This window comes from Grampus griseus (genome assembly GCF_964374135.1).
Source record: "Grampus griseus genome assembly, chromosome: 8".
In the NCBI taxonomy this organism is placed as follows: domain Eukaryota; kingdom Metazoa; phylum Chordata; class Mammalia; order Artiodactyla; family Delphinidae; genus Grampus; species Grampus griseus.
This window is the reverse complement of record NC_139002.1, coordinates 46,299,427-46,318,981: the sequence shown is the minus strand read 5'-3', so window position 1 is coordinate 46,318,981 and position 19,555 is coordinate 46,299,427. Positions and strand designations below refer to the sequence as shown.

Below are 19,555 nucleotides of genomic sequence, written 5' to 3'. Positions count from 1 at the left end.
CCCTGAACTAGAAGATGCTTCCCATTGACTTTTGGAATGTTCTGGGGCCTCGGTTATCATTGTGAGAAGCACTCATTCCAGCCAAGTTAAGAGAAGGCCTTATCCTGCTTCCCTGAGAGCCTTGTGTTTGGAAAATCCAAGAGCGAGCTATTGCGGCTGGCGAAGGCCACTTTTATGGTGATTGATGCTTTGGTCTGATGAGTCCTATGCGCTGGTACTTTCCACATATTAGCTCTTTAAATTTTCACAATAATCTTCCAAGGTAGTTACTATCATTCCCAACGAATAGATGATGAAACTGTGGCTCAGAGATGTGATCTGCCCATGTTCAACCAGCTATAAATCACAGCATTGTTTAAAATTTCTTTCATATATCTAATCACCAAATTCTTACTTTTCTCTGAAGCAGTAATCATCTCCATTTTATGGGTGAAGAAACTGAGACTTAGCAAAGCTATGGGACATGTCCAAGGTCACAGAGCTGAGAATTAGCAAAGTGAATCTGGATTTACTGCTCTTTCTTCAACAGCTGCTGGCAGCAAACCGGCTATGAGGTGGCCCCTCCCCACCTGGGCACCCAGGTGAGCCTTTGTGAGGAGGCATTCGTCCTCAGGGGCTTTGTCAGGAGGGGTGGAAACTTACCTTGGATGTCATCGTTGAACATGCAGTACTTGTTGCGGTATTTGTTGAGAAGGCGGAAGGCATTGGCATTGGCAAAGTCTTCAAACTGGATGAGGCAGTTTATTCCAAACCTGTGGAGAGGGAGAGGAAAGAGCATGAAATTGCCTCCCCGAGCTGACGCCTGGCAGGTCCCAGCCTGCACTGGGGAGCAGGGCGGTGCAGCCCAGGGGTGGGTGTGGGTGTGGCATGGCTCATTCACTGGGGTTTATGCCACCTGGCTGGCTCCTGGACTCCTGGCTCTGCCTGCCCCATTATGATTTAGTTATTTAGTTTTAATTGAAGTAGAGCTGATTTACAATGTGTTAATTTCTGCTGTACAGCAGAGTGACTCAGTGACACATACATACATTCTTTTTTTTTGAAGATTTATTACTCATTTGAAAATACTTCCCATGTAATTTTAAAAAACTATATATATATATATATTTATTTATTTTTGGCTGCGTTGGGTCTTTGTTGCTGTGCGGGGGCTTTCTCTAGTGGCGGCGAGCAGGGACTACTCTTCGTTGCGGTGCATGGGCTTCTCATTGCGGTGGCTTCTCTTGTTGCAGAGCACGGGTTCTAGGCGTGCCGGCTTCAGTAGTTGTGGCACGTGGGCTCAGCAGTTGTGGTTCACAGGCTCTAGAGTGCAGGCTCAGTAGTTGTGGTGCACGGGCTTAGTTGCTCTGTGGCATGTGGGGTCTTCCGGGACCAGGGCTCGAACCCGTGTCCCCTGCATTGGCAGGTGGATTCTTAACCTCTGTGCCACCAGGGAAGTCCCATACATTCTTTTTTATATTCTTTTCCATTAAGGTTATCCTAGGAGATTGGATATAGTTCCCTGTGCTATACAGTAGTAAGACCCTGTTGTTTATCCATTCTAAATGTAATAGTTTGCTTCTACTAACCCCAAACTCCCAGTCCATCCCTCTCCCAACCCTCTCCCCCTTGGTAACCACAAGTCTGTTCTCTATGTCTGTGAGTCTGTTTCTGTTTCATACATAGGTTCATTTGCACCATATTTTAGATTCCACATAAAAGTGGCATAGTATGGTATTTGTCTTTCTCTTTCTGACTTATCTCACTTAGTATGATAATCTCTAGTTGCATCCACATTGCTGCAAATTGCCTGCCCCGTTATGGACGAGGATGGGGCAGAGCGTAGGGGTACGGAGCCTGGTGGTCAGCCAAGCCCATATCATTGTCTCTAATGTGGGCTGGTGACTCCCACGGGCTCTGGATGGCAGACCCCAGGGGTGCTGGAAGGGCTGAGGTGGGGCCCCGCCTCTCTGTGGCCTGTGGCCATCTGAAATCCCAGCAGAAAGCTCACTCCAAACCCAAGTGCATGCAGAGAGCCCGGCTCCTCTGCCACTCAGGCTTGGGGAGCCTCTGCAGCCTCCAGATATCTCCCTTGGCGGATCCTGAAGTGGACCCTGAGTCCCTCCACCAGAGACTCTTCTGGGTTCAGGTATTATTCCCTGATAAGACACCACGAAGGTTGGGAAAGGCCACTGCATGAAGCCACTGTCATCCACTAACACCTTGGTGAGGGTGTTCTCCATGTACAGGTAGAGCAGGATCAGTTGGTAAGCTGGTTCAAAATGCAGAGCACCGGGCCCATCTCCCAAAGACTCACTCAGTGAGTTTAGGGGTGGGGCTCAGGAATCTGTATTTTTTCCTCCATCTTTACTGAGGTATAATTGACAAATAAAAATCGTATGTATTTAAGGAACACAGCAGGATGTTCTGATACATGTATACATTTGAAATGATTACCAAAATATCAAGCTAATTAACACATACATCACCTCACACTGTTACCATTTTTTTTTTTTTTTTTGAGGGGTGAGGACATTTAAGATCTACCGTCTTAGCAAACTTCAAGTGCATGATACAGTAGTAATTATGAACTTCGGTCACCATGCTGTACAATGCATTTTCAGTGAGCACCTCAGATCGTTCTGATCCTGTCTGGAGAACTCAGAAACACTGCCTTGGTGGGTAAAGACAAGGCCCATTAAGCGGCTTGAGTTGTCTTATTTAAAATCTACGCTAGAATTGCCTTCTAGATTTCAAAGTCAGGAAAAAGTTTGTGTTTCCTAAAAAATGACTGGATTGGTAACCTGTGTTTCCTGTTAACACTGGGCGTCAGGAAGCTGAGAGCTGTCTTCTTCCCTTTAACGGTAGGTTCCCTCAGCTGAGGCTCTCTGCACACACCCTCCCCTGACTCTATTCTGGCTCTTTGATCCTGCTTTTTTGGGTTGTACTGTGTCTCTCTCTTTTTTTTTTTTTTTTTGCGGTACGCGGGCCTCTCACTGTTGAGGCCTCTCCCATTGCGGAGCACAGGCTCCGGACGGGCAGGCTCAGTGGCCATGGCTCACGGGCCCAGCCGCTCCGCGGCATGTGGGATCTTCCCGGACCGGGGCACGAACCCGCGTCGCTTGCATCGGCAGGTGGACTCTCAACCACTGTGCCACCAGGGAAGCCCTGTACTTTGTCTCTTATTGGAGTCTTTCTGAAAGCAAGTGTGATGTGAATTATTAAAAATTACTTAATCCATGGGCAGAAAAAGGATTTCATCTCATGGACCAATTTGTGACCAACAGTATCTGTGGTCATGTTCATTGAGAAAAAAATGCCCTGATGGATCAGCACAGAGTGTCTGGGCATGTGGTAGAGAGAAGTGCCTGCCATTCCCAACTGTGTGAACTGGAGGCCTGGGACCAGCTTGGGACCAGCTGTGGAAAGAAAGACGTACGACCTTGTTGGAGAAAGTGGCTGGGGCCCACATGTGGTGGGCTTCCTGTGCTGTCGGGGCATCTGTCTGATGAGGCTGGTGGCTGTGAGGGGGTGAGTAGCACTGAAGTGGCCCAGAACACATTTTTTTCCAACCTCTGAATTTTATGCATGGCATATCCTTTTTTTCTTTTCAGAAAACGTACCCATTTTTTGGATGCATTGCAACTGCTCTGCATTTGACTATATTATGTAGAAAATACTGAAAGTACAAACTACTTTGTAAAACCAAAGACAACCATTGAATCCAAAGATAAACTATGTTTTACACAATGGGCACTTTTCCCGTAGTTAGTATTAAATTTTAAATATCTATTCCTTTTGTTAAAATGATTACTTTACATACTCCCTGAGTACATCTGCATTACAAACATAGCTCAGTAATTCTCAGAAACTGTTTACAGAGGTTTGTTGTAAAAGGAAACGCACCACCAGAAAAGGGAGGAAGCAGAAAAAGTACAGTAGAAATGCCAGTGGGCAGGCAAATATTTGCTCCTACCATGGTCCTTCCAGTTGGAGCTGTCGGTGGGGGGATTTGGAGACAGGTTCATGTCACAGGGCCCGAAATGGAGAGGCAGCAACTTGCCTCAGTCCAGTGCTGAGCTCTGGGCTTGGGTCAGGAGGCTCGTGGGCCTGACCTGTCTCTGCCACTGCAACCGAGTGTCACTTCACTTCTCTGTTCCGCCTCAGTTTTCCATCTGTCAATGGGCATAATATTTGCCTGGCCAACTTTGCGGCTGTGGTGAGGATTAAAAGCTGGGGGTGATCTTTAAATTGTAAAGTGCTAAACACGTGTCATCCTGGCCACAGTTCTTATTCCCAGTCACAGAGCAAGTGCTGGTGGGGGTAGTGGTAGGGAGCTTGCAGTGTCTCCTGACCCACCATCCAGCCCTCTTCTCCTTGTACAACGAATAGAAATGGTTTAAAAAAAAACAAAAAAAAAACCCCTTCAGTGCACAATTATAATGCTATGTTCACCAAACCAACATTTACTGTGAATTTTTGTTCAGGGTGTGAATTTCAAGTATTTGGATGGGGAGGGAGGAACAGAATGTCTTTGGTTGTCGGTGACCTTTTGATATATAGAATCCTCACAAGACTCTCAGTGTTGCTCCCGCACTGGCCTGGAGCTAAAATGCTGAAAAGGTCAGACGACAAAACAATGTGATGCACGTCGTTTCTCCTTTCTCTCACTCTCTGTCTCTTACATACACACACACACACACACACACACACACACACACACACACTTGACCTTTAAGCAACACCACTCTTAGGTTAAAAAATAAGGCAGGGATTATAAATAAATACCTTTGTTCAGTGCACTATTATTCTTTCATTGCAAATTCAGTTTCACGTAAGAGAACCTTCCCAGGGAGGAATTTGATGAGCTACAGAGTAAAATCTCATTCATTCAAGTCACTTTAATCCTAACTTGGAATTGGATAAAAGGCTATGTGCATCTGCCATCCAATAACCTAGGCTCAGAGTTTCTTGACCTCCTTGTATTTAACGACCTCCAGGACCCCTACCCACCTTGGATGCCCTCCCCATGGCTGCTCCCTGGACCTTTCGTCACCAGGAGCCGCTCCTACTAAAATTTCACACTGTGCGTTTCAGTCTCTGACCACAGCCTCTCCTTCCACCTCCCTTACTTCCACTATACCTCTTCTTCATCTCCAGGGAGACCTTTGGGTCCTTTACCACTTTTTCCTGGTCCCTTGGCTCCTGACTTATGGCTTTTCACGGAACCACACCACTAACTATCCAGTCTGAACCAAGGCTGGTTACTTCAGTTGCTCTGTTTGCATCATCCATCCATCCATCCATCATCCGTCCATTCCCTCTGCCCATCCATCTGCCTGTCCATCCATCTATCCAAAAGCATCTACTGAGCACCCATGATAAACCCATAGTGTAGTTGTTCAGGAAATGTTTTAGGAAGAGCTGGGTACATGAAGGAGTGGGTGGAATTTTAGTGTGAGTTTTCCTGCCAACTTGTTAAACTAATTAAAAGCCAATTAAGAACAAAAAAAATTTCAAAATGAAAATTTTAAAAGCTTAGGTTACAAAAAACCTTTTCTCAATTCATCCATGTATATCCAAATACAGGATGCTGGACTTTCATCATAACACCAATTTAAATGTTAATTATAACTGCCTTACATATTCATGAAAATACTTCTACCAATGATAACAGTAACGAAAACAGCTAATGGTTATCGACGGTGCTGGGCATCAGGCTGAGTCCTTTGCATGAATTATCTCAACTAATCTTCCCATGACCTTATGAAGTAGGTAGGTGCCATTGCAGAGAAGGAATCCTGAGCTACAGGACGTTCAGTTATTTGCCCCCGGGGTTATTTATTCTCCTGCAGTTGGAAAGGGGTGGAGCTGGAATCTGAATCCAGCTCTATCTGATGACAGAACTTAGTTTAGTTTTAACAGCAATATGATTTTGTAAAACATAAAGTGAAGTAGATGTTAAAGTTAGGTTTCTTTCTCCAACGAGAAAAACAGTGCCACGTGGTGAAGAAAACGCTGAACTGGGGGACAGGAAAATCGTATTCTCCTTCTGTCTCTGATATAAGCTCTGAGTCTTGGGTGAGTCCCCTTTCTCTCTGGGTCTTAGTTCCTGATCTGAGAGCCTCGCGGGAGAAGCAGGAGCTCCTTAACGTAGGGTTGGAATAGATACACTAGGAGCGTCACTGAGATGTAAGTCCAAAGTAGGGAGGTCTGACCGTTCCTGGTAAGAGCAACGTATGACAGGAACATCAGTATTTTCGAGTCCTCCTTGAGCTGACCCAGAGCAGACCGGCTGAGTGAGCAGGGCGGAGGCGGCCACTGTCCAGGTCGTACGGCTGGAGCAGCAGCCCCTCCAGAGGGGCCCCGCTCAGGCCCCCTACTCAGGGCTCTGGGCCATTTCCTGACTTCAGTGCCGGCAGTTCATCGCTGACCTTCCATCCTGCCAGAAGCTGCCCCTCACCCGGGCGGCTCCTGTTTGTCCCCTTCTGCACTTTTGAACTCTTCACCCTGAACTCCTGGCAGGGGCTGAGGAATATCTGCTGCTTCTCAGGGAAGAATTCCTGCAATGGAGAAAGAGGCGCCTTCCCAGGCCGCACACGGAGCTGCCCAGACTCCTCCACCCTGGGGACTCGGATGGGAAATGGCCTTGGCGCTGCCATAGAAGGCGTTTTAAGGCCGGGGCTCACTTAAAGCCGCAAGGCCGATGGGTGGATGTTAAAAGGCTTCTTCCTCCAGCCCTCAGGCAAGAGGAAGCCTGAAAATGGCGACTTGTGCCTGGGAGCCCTAGGGAGCTGTGTGTGACAATGTGACGACGGAGCCGGGTACCTGCCACCTGGGATGCAGCCTCCCCAGGGTAAAGAGATTCTGAGATGGTTGCTCTGCCCTTCCCCCCAGCAAGCTGACCAAAGGCTGCGTGAGACCAGTACATTCCATGGGCTGTAGACCTGGTTTCTTTGTTCTGAAGGTCAGGACCTGCCATTCTTTCAAACACGTGGGTCTGACCTCTTTCAGGCCTGAACAAACACAGGGCACCTGGGAAGAGCAGGTGAATTTGCTCAGCCTGCCTCCAAACAGAATGACTAAAACCTACCACTCATTTCCATGGCAGCCCACTCCATGCCCCTAACAAAACACACACACACACACACAAGACCCCCCAGCAGAGTGCATGGTGAGGACATCAGTTACACCCAGTGGAAAACTATTTCTTTTGTTTATTTTGTCCTTCCAGGAATTAGAGCTGAAAGAATCCCGAAAGCTCTAGGTCTTTGTTTTTATTTTACACATTCCATTAAACTCTAGTCCCTTGAGATGCTCTCAGAAAGAGGTCCCATGGCTCAAACAATTTGGGAAACTCTGAATGTTCATATAACATATACAATGTGTATGAAAGATTCTGAAAAGTCCTGCATTAAGAAGTCTGTTTAACTCAGCATTTTCTAAACTTATTTGACTAGAGACCTCACCCTTCTGTGTCCCACCCTCTCCGTTTATATGAGCACAGTTTGACAGACACAGCTCTCTGCAGAAAGAACTTTGCAGGGGCTGGGTGGACTCAGGGCGAGGCCATCTCTCCCTGGGATTCCTGCAATTGTTACTTCTGGCCAGGATCCTGTAATAACGGATCTCACCTCCTCCAGCTTTATTTCCCTTCCCCCAATCCATCCACTGTATCTTTCTAAACACAGATCTGTGCAATTTCTTTTCTTAAAATCCTTACAGCGCTCCCACTGCCTTTGGGGTTGTGTTTAGACTCCTTAGATGGCGTTCACTTTGGCCCCAACCTTAATGCTCACCCCCTTCTCATGTCTTCCGTCGCCCTGGGCATATCTTGCTGCTTCCCAACCACTGTGGGCCCTTGCACTGCTCCATGTCTTTGCTCAGGTGCCCAGAGGGCCTCATTTTACCCTGGCCAACTCCTACTTAAACGGTAAGGCCCTGCTGAAATGTCATGTCTTCTAGGAAGGCTTCCCTGACCCATCGATTTCCTTACCCAGGGTAACAGTAATTCTTCTCTTTCCTGGGCTGCCTTGCTACTCTGGGCGTATCTCTGTTAGGATACATCACATTGCATCACAATTATTTATTGACATTTCTGTTTTAATTATTAAAGAAATGTATCGGGCAGGGTCTCCCCTTTGTGCCAGGAACTCTCCTAGGTATGATATAAACGTTCAATGCAGCAAACATTTCTAAGTGTCCACTGTGAACAAGGGACTGTCTTCCCTGCTAGATTACAAAGGCAAGTTCAAGAATTTCAAGTCTGACAGGGACACAGGAAAATAAAAAAAGCAGGTGCAACATACTGTGACAAGGGTAATAATGGAGGTATGTCCTAGGCATGTGGGAGGCCTCCAAGGGGGCAATCAGCTCTTCTGGGAGAGAAACTGAGGGCTCCACAGAGCAGGAGACCGAGGCTCGGCCTGAGGGAGAGCAGAGGTTCAGGGGCAGACTGTGCAGGTGGGGCGGTGGGGGGGAGGGAGAAGGGCACCTCAGGCAGAGGGAACAGCACATGCATCTGGAATGAGAATGGGGGGGCCTTCCTGGAGCTGCAGGAAAATAACCAGAGCTGGGAGAGGGGTGAAGAAGGGGAGATGTGGGGAGAGCTGAGGCTAGGCGGATTTCAGGGGCCACCCCTTTACATGCCTGTGTAAAAGAGCCTACACAGTCGGGGGACGATGGGGACCCACCGAGAGGCTTCGGGCAGGAAAGTGGCCTGTGTTTTAGGACGTCCATTCTGCAGCAGAGTGGGTGATGGGATGGACTAGCTGGGAGGACATCCTGGAGGCACGGAGCCCCAGTGAGAGACCGTGAAGTGCTGGGACGAGGCAACAGGGACCACGAATGAGAGGAGGGTGGGGTGACAGATGTGAAGGCAGAGGGTGGGCAGTGGAGGGAGCTTTGGGGCTGCGCAGGTCTGGAGCCATCACTTACTAAACGTGTGACCCCAGGCGAGTTATTTAATCCAAATTTCAGTCTTTGCTGATAAGACAGCGGGATGATAATACCTCTCTTGCAGTCCTGCTGTGAGAATTAAATGAGATAATGTACGTAAAAAGCCTGGCACGGCGTAGGCACTGAGTCCACGGAGGCGATTGTTCTTAAGGGCAGGATTTAATCACGTGCAGGACATGGAAGCTGAACGAGGAGGAGCCCGGGATGGGGGTGGCGGCATCTGTTGGTCGCCAAGGCTGGGGACCGGGAGGGACAGATAACCTCGCTCCGCAAGACAGGCTTGGCCCGTGCTGAGTCTGAGGTGCTGGCACGTCCAAGTGGATGTGTTCACGAAGAGCAGATGCTACATGAGGCTCAGCAGAGAGGAACGGGGAGTTCAGAGTATTGTGAGGGTCTCAGGCAGAGCGTGTGCACCGAGCAGGGAGCAAGGCCAAGGACAGACCTCGCACACACCTGTGTCCAGGGGGCAGCAAGGGGCGGAGGAAGAGAGTCTAGAGAAGGAAAGTCAGCAGGGGGACCGGCGAGGTGGACAGTGGCAGCTGCCACAGGCTGTGGGCAGTGTCAGATGCTGCGGAGATGTCAACAGAAACAGGGATCTGGAAGTGTTGGCGGGGGGCGGGGAAGTGATGGTCAGAAGATCACTCGTGAACTCTGCCAGAGCACTTCCGGTGGAGTCGTGGGGAGGGAACCGTTCTGCGGGGGGTTAAAGAAGAGGCTTGGCTATGAAACAAGGGTAGGGAGACAGCTGGTGGTGGACGTGGGACTGGAGGATGGATGCATTTTTGATGGGAGGTGTGTGTATGAGATAGAGAAGCCAGTAAGGAGGGGAGATGCGAGGAGTGATGATGGGGGCTCGAGGTCTTAGGGAGATGGGAGCAGACAGGAGCCAAAGTCCAGTTGGAATGTGAAGAAGACATGGTTCCTCCTTCTGGGACGTCACAGCCTAGTGGAGGGACAGATGTGCAGCCTTCACACCACACATATGTAGAGGGAGTGACTCACTCTGCGGGGGGCGGGAGGGGTGCTTGGGAAGGGACTCACAAGGATGACAGGGAAACTCTTCTGTAGGTGAGGAAACTGGAAACCATGGATTGGGGAAAGCGGGAATATTGTGCCTGAAAAAGAAATCTCAGTGGAATGAGGCATAATGCTTATCTTCAAAGACACGCAGGACCGTTCTGTGGACAGGGAATTAGGGTAGACTGATCTTATGCGGCCTTAAGAGAAAAGCAGAGCCAACAGGCGGAAATCAGGACAGAGATTTCTGTGCCACATAAGGCAGAGATCTCGAACGCTGGATGGAAGACGCTGTCCCTGGAAGTGATTCCAGGGTCCCCAGAACTTCACTTGGCATTGAGGCTGTGGAAAGGATTCCAGCCACGGTGGACGTGGTGTATGGACCGCTGAGGCCCTTCCCTTCCCAGGTCCCACACTGGGAGATTCCCCTGGTGTGCCGGCTGTGGTAGCCAGACTGGCGGGCTCCTGTGGCTGCCATTCCAGCCTAATGGGGGAAAACTCCCATCGTGTCAAAAGACAGTCAAAGGAAGCAGGAACTTCTAAGCAAAAGTACCAGAATAATGTGGCCGTTCCTCAGTCACTGCTCTGACGGCAATCCCAGGCCAGACAGAAAACACTCCAGGAACAGTTTGTATTTCCTCCTCAATTTCCCCATTTGTCTGACTTCCTGGGCAAACACGCAAATGGCGCCAGAAATCCCAGTGCTGGGAAGAGGATGGTGGCTGATCTGCTGACCTCTCGACCTCTCAAAGGTCAGAGGCCAGTACTGAGTTTTTCCTCTAGGTCACAGCAGCTCACACCCCAACCTTCTGCTCTTAAAGCCTGGGCACTTTTCCTAGCCTCCAACCCACTGGCTGACCTGCGGCGTTGGCATTCACACCAGCTCTGATCTGCCCACAGGTTGTACGTTTTAGTTTTAATGAGGTGACTGATGTTCTCTCATTAGTTTGGTCTATTCTGATCTCTCTGTTCAGGTGTACTACTGTAGTATTTGTACCATACAGTGTGTCATACAATTGTACCTTGGACTCCCTAAGCATCTAAACTGTCCCTCCCTCATGCAACTGGCTAACTTCCACCTTGAATGTTGACATTCAGGTGAAAGACAATAAGGTTGGAAATCGCAGTCTGTGTTTGTGGCCTTTCAGGACCAAAGTGAGTCAAAGTCAGGGAGGGGAAGAAAGGAAAGACTAAGCCAGGTTAGGGGACAGACGAGGTCAAAACAGGCACTAGGCAGGGTCCTTGAGGGCAGGGGAGGTGTCTCACTCACCACATGGGGCACAACAGCTGAAGAAGAAGTTTTAACGGACCCCCTCTCCTGCCCCCTGCTCTGGACAAATCCGCTTCAGACACCCAAGTTAGAAGCCCAAACAAACCTGCTGCCGTATGCCCAAGGCCCTGTGCTTGCCCAGCTCAGCCAGCATTGGTGAACAAATGGGAGCGTGAATGAATGCCTGCCAGAGCACAGTCCTTCGACAGGGGTGACCGGTCACACACAGCCCACGTGACTCCCGGTCCCCTGGAAGCCCCACTATCCTCTTCTAGAGGCCACTGCTGCAAAGTATCTTTGTATCACAATAGCTCAGCCCCTTTCCTTTACCCCGAGGAATCAACACAAATGAGGCCGCAGGCAGGGAAGGGTTTCCAGCTAGGCTGGGAGAGCAGGCAGCAGAGGCTGTAGGAAAGCACCTCTGATTTTGAAGTCAGGTGGATTTGGGGTGAGCCCAGACTCTTCCATTTCTAACTGGGTGATTTGGGACAAGTTACTTAACCTTTCTGAACCTCAGTTTATTTATCCCTAAGGGTTGCTGTGATAATTAAAAGTAAAGCACCCAGCACAGAGTAGGTTCTTTGTAAAAGTGAATTGCTAGCTCTTTCCTGGGAAGAAGGCCATGACTTTGAACTCCAACTAAATGCCCCAGGCCTTTGACCACTGTATTCCCCCATCAGCCTTGACTGACGCTGCAGGCAGGGCCATTAACTAAGTAGACATTAAATCTACACAAACTCAGCAGTAATTATTTAAACATATTTTAATTTTTCCCAGTCAATTATAAGCTTCTTGAGAGCAAAGTCTATTTCTGACTTATTGCTACGTTCAATAAATATCTGTCCATTGAATGAATTCAAGTATGGGTGAATACAAGAATAAATAGATAAAAGAATAACTGAATGCTGCCTTGAACTATTTTCTGATTATTTTATGTGTCCATATTACAAGCTCAAGGGAGAACTGAACTCTAGGACAGTTGAACTCTAGGTCTGAACTCAACTGAACTCTAGGTCTTTTTGTTTTGGCCACACTCTGGGGCCCAGAGAAAGCATATGATAAATACAGGCTAAATGGAAACTTGGAAGAGATTTCATGAACTATGTGAATGGGAGCAAACAACTGGATAAGTTCCCCTTAATTTCCCACTGCTTTTTATCATTATCTGACTCCGGGGAAAGAACTTTCTTTCTGGGTCTCAGTTTCCCCACCTATAAAGTGATGGAGTTGGATCAATGAGCAGGTTGTTTCCTGTTCAGGTATTCTAAGATGTGTGTTACAGTTCTAGGGAGGGCCAGGTGGGAAAATAAAGTAAGACACAGGTTGAACGGCAAAAGGCATTCCTAAAATTCAGTGTATATGAAAATACTGAGCAGTGACTGTCCCTGCTGAGAGGGACTCAGCGTGTGAACGCTCCTGTGAAACATTACAATCAAGATTTAGAGCTAATGGTTACACTCTTTACAATCTTTCAAAATTAAAATAAAATATTGAAACTTGCCTTGTAGTCTGGATGCCATAAGCTTAGGGCTTTTCCTTTGTTTGTATTGTTTAAAACCACCAGGAGAAGCTTGGAGCCAATGAGTCTCAGCTTTTCCCCCGGGGCTCGGTAACACTGGCTGGGTTTGCAGTTTGTGGAGAGGCCTGCAGGGGGCGCCCAGCTCTGGTGAATGATGGGGCAACTGGACCACTGTTAGGTAGTTAAGAAGGAAGAACCAAGTGCCAACTGACTCAGGTGCTGGAGAATTTTCCCACCACAAAAAAAGGAAATGATAACTATGTGATGTGATAGAAGGCTTAGCTAACGTGGTGGTGGTAATCATATTGCACTATATTAATGTGTACCGTATGCTAACGAATGTATATGGGATCTTAAAAAAAAAATGGTACTGATGAACCTAGTAGCAGGGCAGGAATAAAGAGGTAGACATAGAGAATGGACTTGATGACATGGGGCTGGGAGGGCGAAGCTGGGGCGAAGTGAGAGTAGCATCAACATATATATACTACCGAATGTAAAATAGCTGGCTGGTGGGAAGCAGCAGCGCAGCACAGGGGGATCAGCTCGGTGCTTGCGATGACCGAGAGGGGTGGGATAGGGAGGGTGGGAGGGAGGCTCAAGAAGGAGGAGATATGGGGACATGTGTACGAATATGGCTGATTCGCTTTGTTGTGCAACAGAAACTAACACGGTATTGTGAAGCAATTATACACCAATAAAGATCTATTAAAAAAATTAATGTGTCAAATCGACACGTTGTACACCTTAAACTTACACAATGATACATGTCAATTACACTTCAATAAAAATAAAAAAGAGGATGCGTCCCTCGCTGAGAAGGGCTAGAGAGTTTTGAAAATGGGAGTTGATGGCTGGCCCCTCCATAGCCTCCCTAACGGTGAGGACTGGTGGGTCACTAACCCTGCCCTAGAACAAGCTGGAGAGAGGAGACGTGAGTATGTGAAGTAGACTAGTTTCCATAAGACCTTCCTCCCATTTGTTCTCCTTGCCTGCTGCATCAAAAAGGTGTCTGGAGTACGTTGGACTGTCTTTTCTTTCATGTAGAAGAAAAGAAATAGAGTATTCAAGTTAGAAGGTGGGTTCTGGAGTTAGACTACCTGAGTTCAAAGCCTGGCTCCACCACTGCTAATGGTGTGACCCGGGACAAGATCCCTAAGCTCTCTGTGCCTCCGTTTCATCTGTAAAGTGTGCATTCATTCAATACATGTTTATTGAGAATCCACGCTGCCGTTAGGCATTGTTCTGAGCGCTTGAGATACAGCAGTGAACAGAAGAGACAAAGATCTCTCCCTGGAACTTATATTTCAGTGGGATGGGACAATAACTGTATCTACTTAATAGGATTATTGTGAGTATTACATGAGCTGATGGATGTGAGTTACTTTATTGTCTGTAGGAGCCTAGGTTAGACCAGTACTCAGTTCACCAGAGGGTGAAGCCTGGGATGCTTGCTTGCTTCTTCGTATCTTTCGTGGGTGTAAAAAAAAACGCAAGGAACTGCCTCCGGGAAAGAACCACTGCCTAACTCATTATTTTTAAAAATCCATTTTTTTTTTCTAATTACAAAAGAAATGCCTGCACACAAACAATCAAACATTATAGGAATGACTGGCTTGGAAAGCAAAAATCCCAGCCACCGCAAGCCTTGACTGTAATCACTGTTAACGGCATGGTATATATACATCCAGACATGTTTTCTTTACATAACTTATCTTGACAGAATCGTTCGCTTTTAGGATTTTTTCTCCATTTTAACAGGCTCAAGCACATTAAAAAACAATGTGCTTGAGCCTAATAAAATGAATGCAGTAGAATAAGAAGAGACTGCATAGTATGTGTGTATGAATGAGTGAGACAGAGAAAGAGAGGCAAAGAGAAAACGAGAGTAAATGTACCATGGGGCTGCCTGGAATTGCTACACCCGCTCTGGCGTGGAACGATGCGGCTTGGATTTGGGGGCTGCGGTCTTATCCATCCTGTCTTTCCCTCGAGAGAAATGCTCTTTCTCACAAGCAGCTCAGAGAAATCTTTCCTGAGTAAAACACCTGGTGTCCCGGTTCTTTCTGGATCACCAACAGTAGGACTGGAGGGTCTCTGAAATGCCTGCAGGCAGTGATTTTTAAGGACTTGGGTTTTCTGACGGTGTCTTGAGCTAACATTAGTAAACTCTGCTGAATGTCCATGACTCTGTTTTTCATTTTCAGAAGTTTTATCTGTTTCTTTTTCAAGTCTGCCTGCTACTTTTTTTTTTTAAGTGTTAGGTACTTTCCTTATTACTTCATTCTTATAAAAAATAGCTCTTTAATACATCTAAGTATAACCACTTTATAGTCTCTCTCAGAATATTCCTTTTCCTTGGGGTTCTAATTCTTCTATCAGTTTCTGATTTTCCCACATTGTGGACTGTTTCTATGTGGGTTACTGTGAATCATGAATTTATTTTCATTGGGGAATTGCTTTTCCCTTCAAGGAATTCCACACGGCATGGGTTGTGGGAGTGACCCTATAGAGGAGTGTTAGTTTTCCCTCTGCCAGGTTCTCCAGCCATGTCACTGGTAGGGGACACTTTTATACTCATTGCTTCACTTGGGAAATTAGCTTCTTAGCTCTCAGAACGGCGGGTCTGTAAGGCCCAAATAACGCTCATCTGAAACAACTACAGAAAATATGAGATCTCCCCCCCGCATGGATACACACACTGCCTCTCCACTTGGGGGAGGGTGGTGGTGGGCAGAATTTAACTGAATAGGTGTAGAGGGCAAGGACCAAACATTTACTAATTGTACAAACCCGGGATCTGAACATGGAGATGGATCACACCCAGTGCTTCCAGAACGGTTCTTTTTATTTCTTCAGATTAGCACCAGGGAAGAAGAATTGAGTAAGAGAAGGACGCTATTATTGGAATGGCAGGGATGGATGAGTGGGGAACTATGGAAGGAAAAGATGAATATATTAATGGCTAAGTTAACTGATTGCATGAATGGAGGCAGTACTAAAGCACTGCTTAAACGACAGTGGCTTTGGAAACTGCCTAAGTTATTATTATTATTAATAATAGCAAACACTCATGTTTACTCTTACTCAGGTATAATGGTAAGCATCTTACATGGATTGTCTCATTTATTTAGCAGAAACAATCTACAAGTTAAATATTAAAAATGTATCTTGGAAATGAGGACACCGAGGCACAGAAACTTAAATAGCTTGTTAATAAGTGGCAGGTGATACTGGAGAACGGACTTGAGGATATGGGGAGGAGGAAGGGTGAGCTGTGACAAAGCCAGAGAGAGGCATGGACATATATACACTACCAAACGTAAAATAGATAGCTAGTGGGAAGCAGCCGCATAGCACAGGGAGATCAGCTCGGTGCTTTGTGACCACCTGGAGGGGTGGGATAGGGAGGGTGGGAGGGAGGGAGACACAAGAGGGAAGAGATACGGGAACGTATGTATATGTATAACTGATTCACTTTGTTATAAAGCAGAAACTAACACACCATTGTAAAGCAATTATACCCCAATAAAGATGTTAAAAAAAAAATAAGTGGCAGATGAGAGGTTCAAACTCAGGCAGTGTAGCTCTAGAGTTTGTGCTTCTAACAACTGTTGCTAGTGGGTGGGGTCTTAATAGGGTTCTCGTTCTTAGGGGGGTTACTTACACCTTATAAGCTTCAGTTTCCTCATCCCTTAAAATGAAGCTAATAATAGTACCCACCCCAGAGGGTTGCTGTGAGAATTAAGTGAATTAATGCTGTATGATGCGCTTATATTAGAGTCTGTGCATAGCAGGCAATTAAGTAAAAGAGAGTTGTTATTATTATTACTATTAATCCATTGAGAAAAATCAGGGGGAAAAACCCTTCTATCCCTCCCTCTCCTCTGCTGTAATATGAAACTTTCAGGTCTGGGCATGATTTTGTTCCTACTCTGCCTCTTGGGGAAAAATGAAATGCAAACAGCCAGCTGGCATCTGAATCCATCTCCCCAGTTAGTGAACTTCCCCCATCACATTTTGGCCTCTCAATTATTCAGTCTGCTTGGTCACGATGCAAACAAATAGGTCCTGGAGAGTTGGGTGCTGGTTTGTGTTTTTTCTACAGCCTTCCAGCCCTTTCTGTGACCCAAGATAGAGTCTTCACAGGCACGAGAGACTGTCATTTTGCAGCATCTGGCTCCTATTCTTATGGGAACACGTAGGAGCTGGACTGTCAACAATTAGCCACGTCAGGCTGAGACTGGGAAACTGATCTGTTTTTTCAGAGGCCAGACAAGCTAGAATGGGTCTCAACATTCCTTCCTCTAAGCATCCTCAGATGCCATCAAATTCATAACCTTCAGTCCATTCTAACTGATAGCTAGCCTGGTGAAGGCTTTCAATCCCTCAGCCAACCAACCCAACCAACCAACCAACCATCCAACTCCCACCCTTACTATTTACGGTGGGTCCACCATGAGTAAAATCATGCTCCCTGCCCCCCAGGAACTACCAGTCTGGTAGAGATGTTACAGAGTTACAGGACCTGAGGAAGGAATGTTCTTCAAAGTCCATCTAGTCTGGGCCAGGCTGATACTTGAACCTCTCTACAATAGTCCAGACACATCTTTGCCCAGTCTCTGCTCTGACGATGAAAAGTTAAAAGACCAAAAAAGCTTTAAAGAAAAGCTCTAGACCATTATAGAAAAGATGCCGTGATGCAGTGCATGATTAATTAGCAAATGAATTATACAGCCAATAAATTATGCTACGACTACAAACAGCAAGAGAGTTTCAGGACAGGCTGGTCAGGGCAGACTTTTCTGGGGAGGGCAGAATTTGAGTTGGGGCATTGCTATGGCTGCTGTTCTAATCTTCTCCCACGTCCTGTCAATTTCAATACTTTGTTGTTCAAGAACCTACCATGGCTCCCTATTGTTCTCTGAATCAAGTCCCAAATAAGGTTTTGTGTGGATTGATAGTTTTCAAACATTTTTAGTAGAAGAGTTTTTTAACTAATGAAATCTTGAGCAGAACCCTGACACAGAAAGCGATTAAAAACAATGATGTTTTCCTTCAAGTGGTTTCAATCTTGTATGGTTGGTGGCAAATATTCATTTCTAGCACTCCTGATGCACCTCTGTAAATGCCTGGGGTTCGGGGAAACTTGGTTTAAAACCACTGGATTAGATAACTGAAGCCCTTTCCACTTTTGAGCTCTAATAATTGCAACCTTCTGCCTGGGTTTCGAGGCCCATCACATAGCCTGCTCTATTGCTACTTAATCTTTTTTGGAACCAATAAACATTCACCTCTAGTGGGACCAGTCTTCCAGAGTCTTTTGCGTACTCCTTGCCTTGTCCTTGCCTTTGCTGTGTCCTTGCTTTTCTCATGATGTATCATCCATATGGAATGTGCTTTCTCCTGCTGCTTAATCACATTTGGCCCTGAATCTGTTTACTTTCCATCTCTTCCCAGTGATCCCTGATTGCTTCTTTCTCTGAATTTCCACTGAACTGAAAGTCAACACCAAACAGTTGAGTACTTAACACTTCTCTAATTAGTTCCTGTTCAAAATGTTGTCTTTTGGGAAGGTCTGTAAGATTCATGAGGACACAGGGCATGTCTTATTTCTTTGAATCTCATTACAGGGCTTAGTAGAGTGCTGGGCACGTAGTCCTTACTCAAAAGCCCTGGAAAAGCATGACTAGATACATTGTTTGTTTGTGCTGCTCTTAGCTTTCTTGGAGCTTCTAGAATGAGTTTTCTCACCTCAGTGGTGAAATAAAGCTCAGTTCCCAGGAACACTTGATGCAGTACCTGCTGCTCCTCTTTGCCAGAAAAATATATTCCCTCATGGAACGAGTTTGAAAAGTCAAATTCCAAAATAAATAAATAAATAAATAAATAAATAAATAAATAAATAAATAAATTTGTTGGGAGGGTGATGTGACTTTCTGTATTTCCATGGGAAGCATTTTGTAAGAAACCCCCTGAATGAGGCAGTCATGACTGCCTTTACCTTCCCAATGCATTTGCCATCTCCCTCTTCCACGCTCGTCAGCCCTCACAGAGTCAAGGCTTGAGGCCAGGGGATCAGGCTTGAGCTTGCACCTAGCTGGTGGGGAAAGGTGGGCCTGATTCCTCCCCATGACAAGTCTTCTGGGAAGGGGTGCCCAGATGTGCGTGTGTGTGCTTTCCCCATATGTGGAAATGCAATCACGTCAGGTCTGAAAGCAGTTCAAGTTCCTCCAGGGCGAAGGGGACACCAGCAGAAGCAGCAGGCACAGCCCGGCTTGGGGGGGTTTTCAGACCAGAAGGAAACTGTTAGAGCTGCAGGTGTGTTGTCAAGATAGACTGCCTGGGAGGGTGAGCCCAGAGAAGGTGCTGGGCCTTTCTTCATGCAGGTCCCCGGTGGGAAGATGTGTGGAAAGCCTCTCAATACTGACTATCAATTGTATATGATGTGTATTGGTCCTTAACCCTTGCCTCAGGCTCCAGTCTGACTCTGAAAGTAGGGGGAGCTGGGGCTGCTCAAAACATGCCTCTACTGGGAATGTAGTCCATCTGAGCTTTTTAGATCTCAACTTTTGTGTGGCTCTAACAGAAGCATCAAGAAAGCTTCAAAAGCAGAGATGCCCAGGCCTCAGTCCAGGCCTACTATGGCACAGGAGGCTGGAGTCTATATTCTTGATAACTCCCCGGAGGAGCCCAATACCAGCCATGTTTGGGAACCACAGGTCCGTACTCATATGCTTATGCTTATTTGATCCACTGCTTTGTTCCAGAGTGGACTGGGGTGGGCGTGAGGGTGGAGTGTACCCCTGGGA

The 19,555-nt window shown here is 46.8% G+C and overlaps 1 protein-coding gene across 3 annotated transcripts in view; it reads right to left on the bottom strand.

Moving 5' to 3' along the window:
- The window catches only part of ME3 (malic enzyme 3), a 308,269-nt gene that overhangs the window by 31,569 nt on the left and 257,145 nt on the right, over window positions 1-19,555 (bottom strand). For all 3 annotated transcript variants that reach the window (XM_082660565.1, XM_082660564.1, XM_082660563.1), the window contains exon 8: window positions 643-752. In XM_082660565.1, the coding sequence (XP_082516691.1) occupies window positions 643-752 (110 nt within the window). The remainder of the gene's footprint in view (window positions 1-642; window positions 753-19,555) is intronic.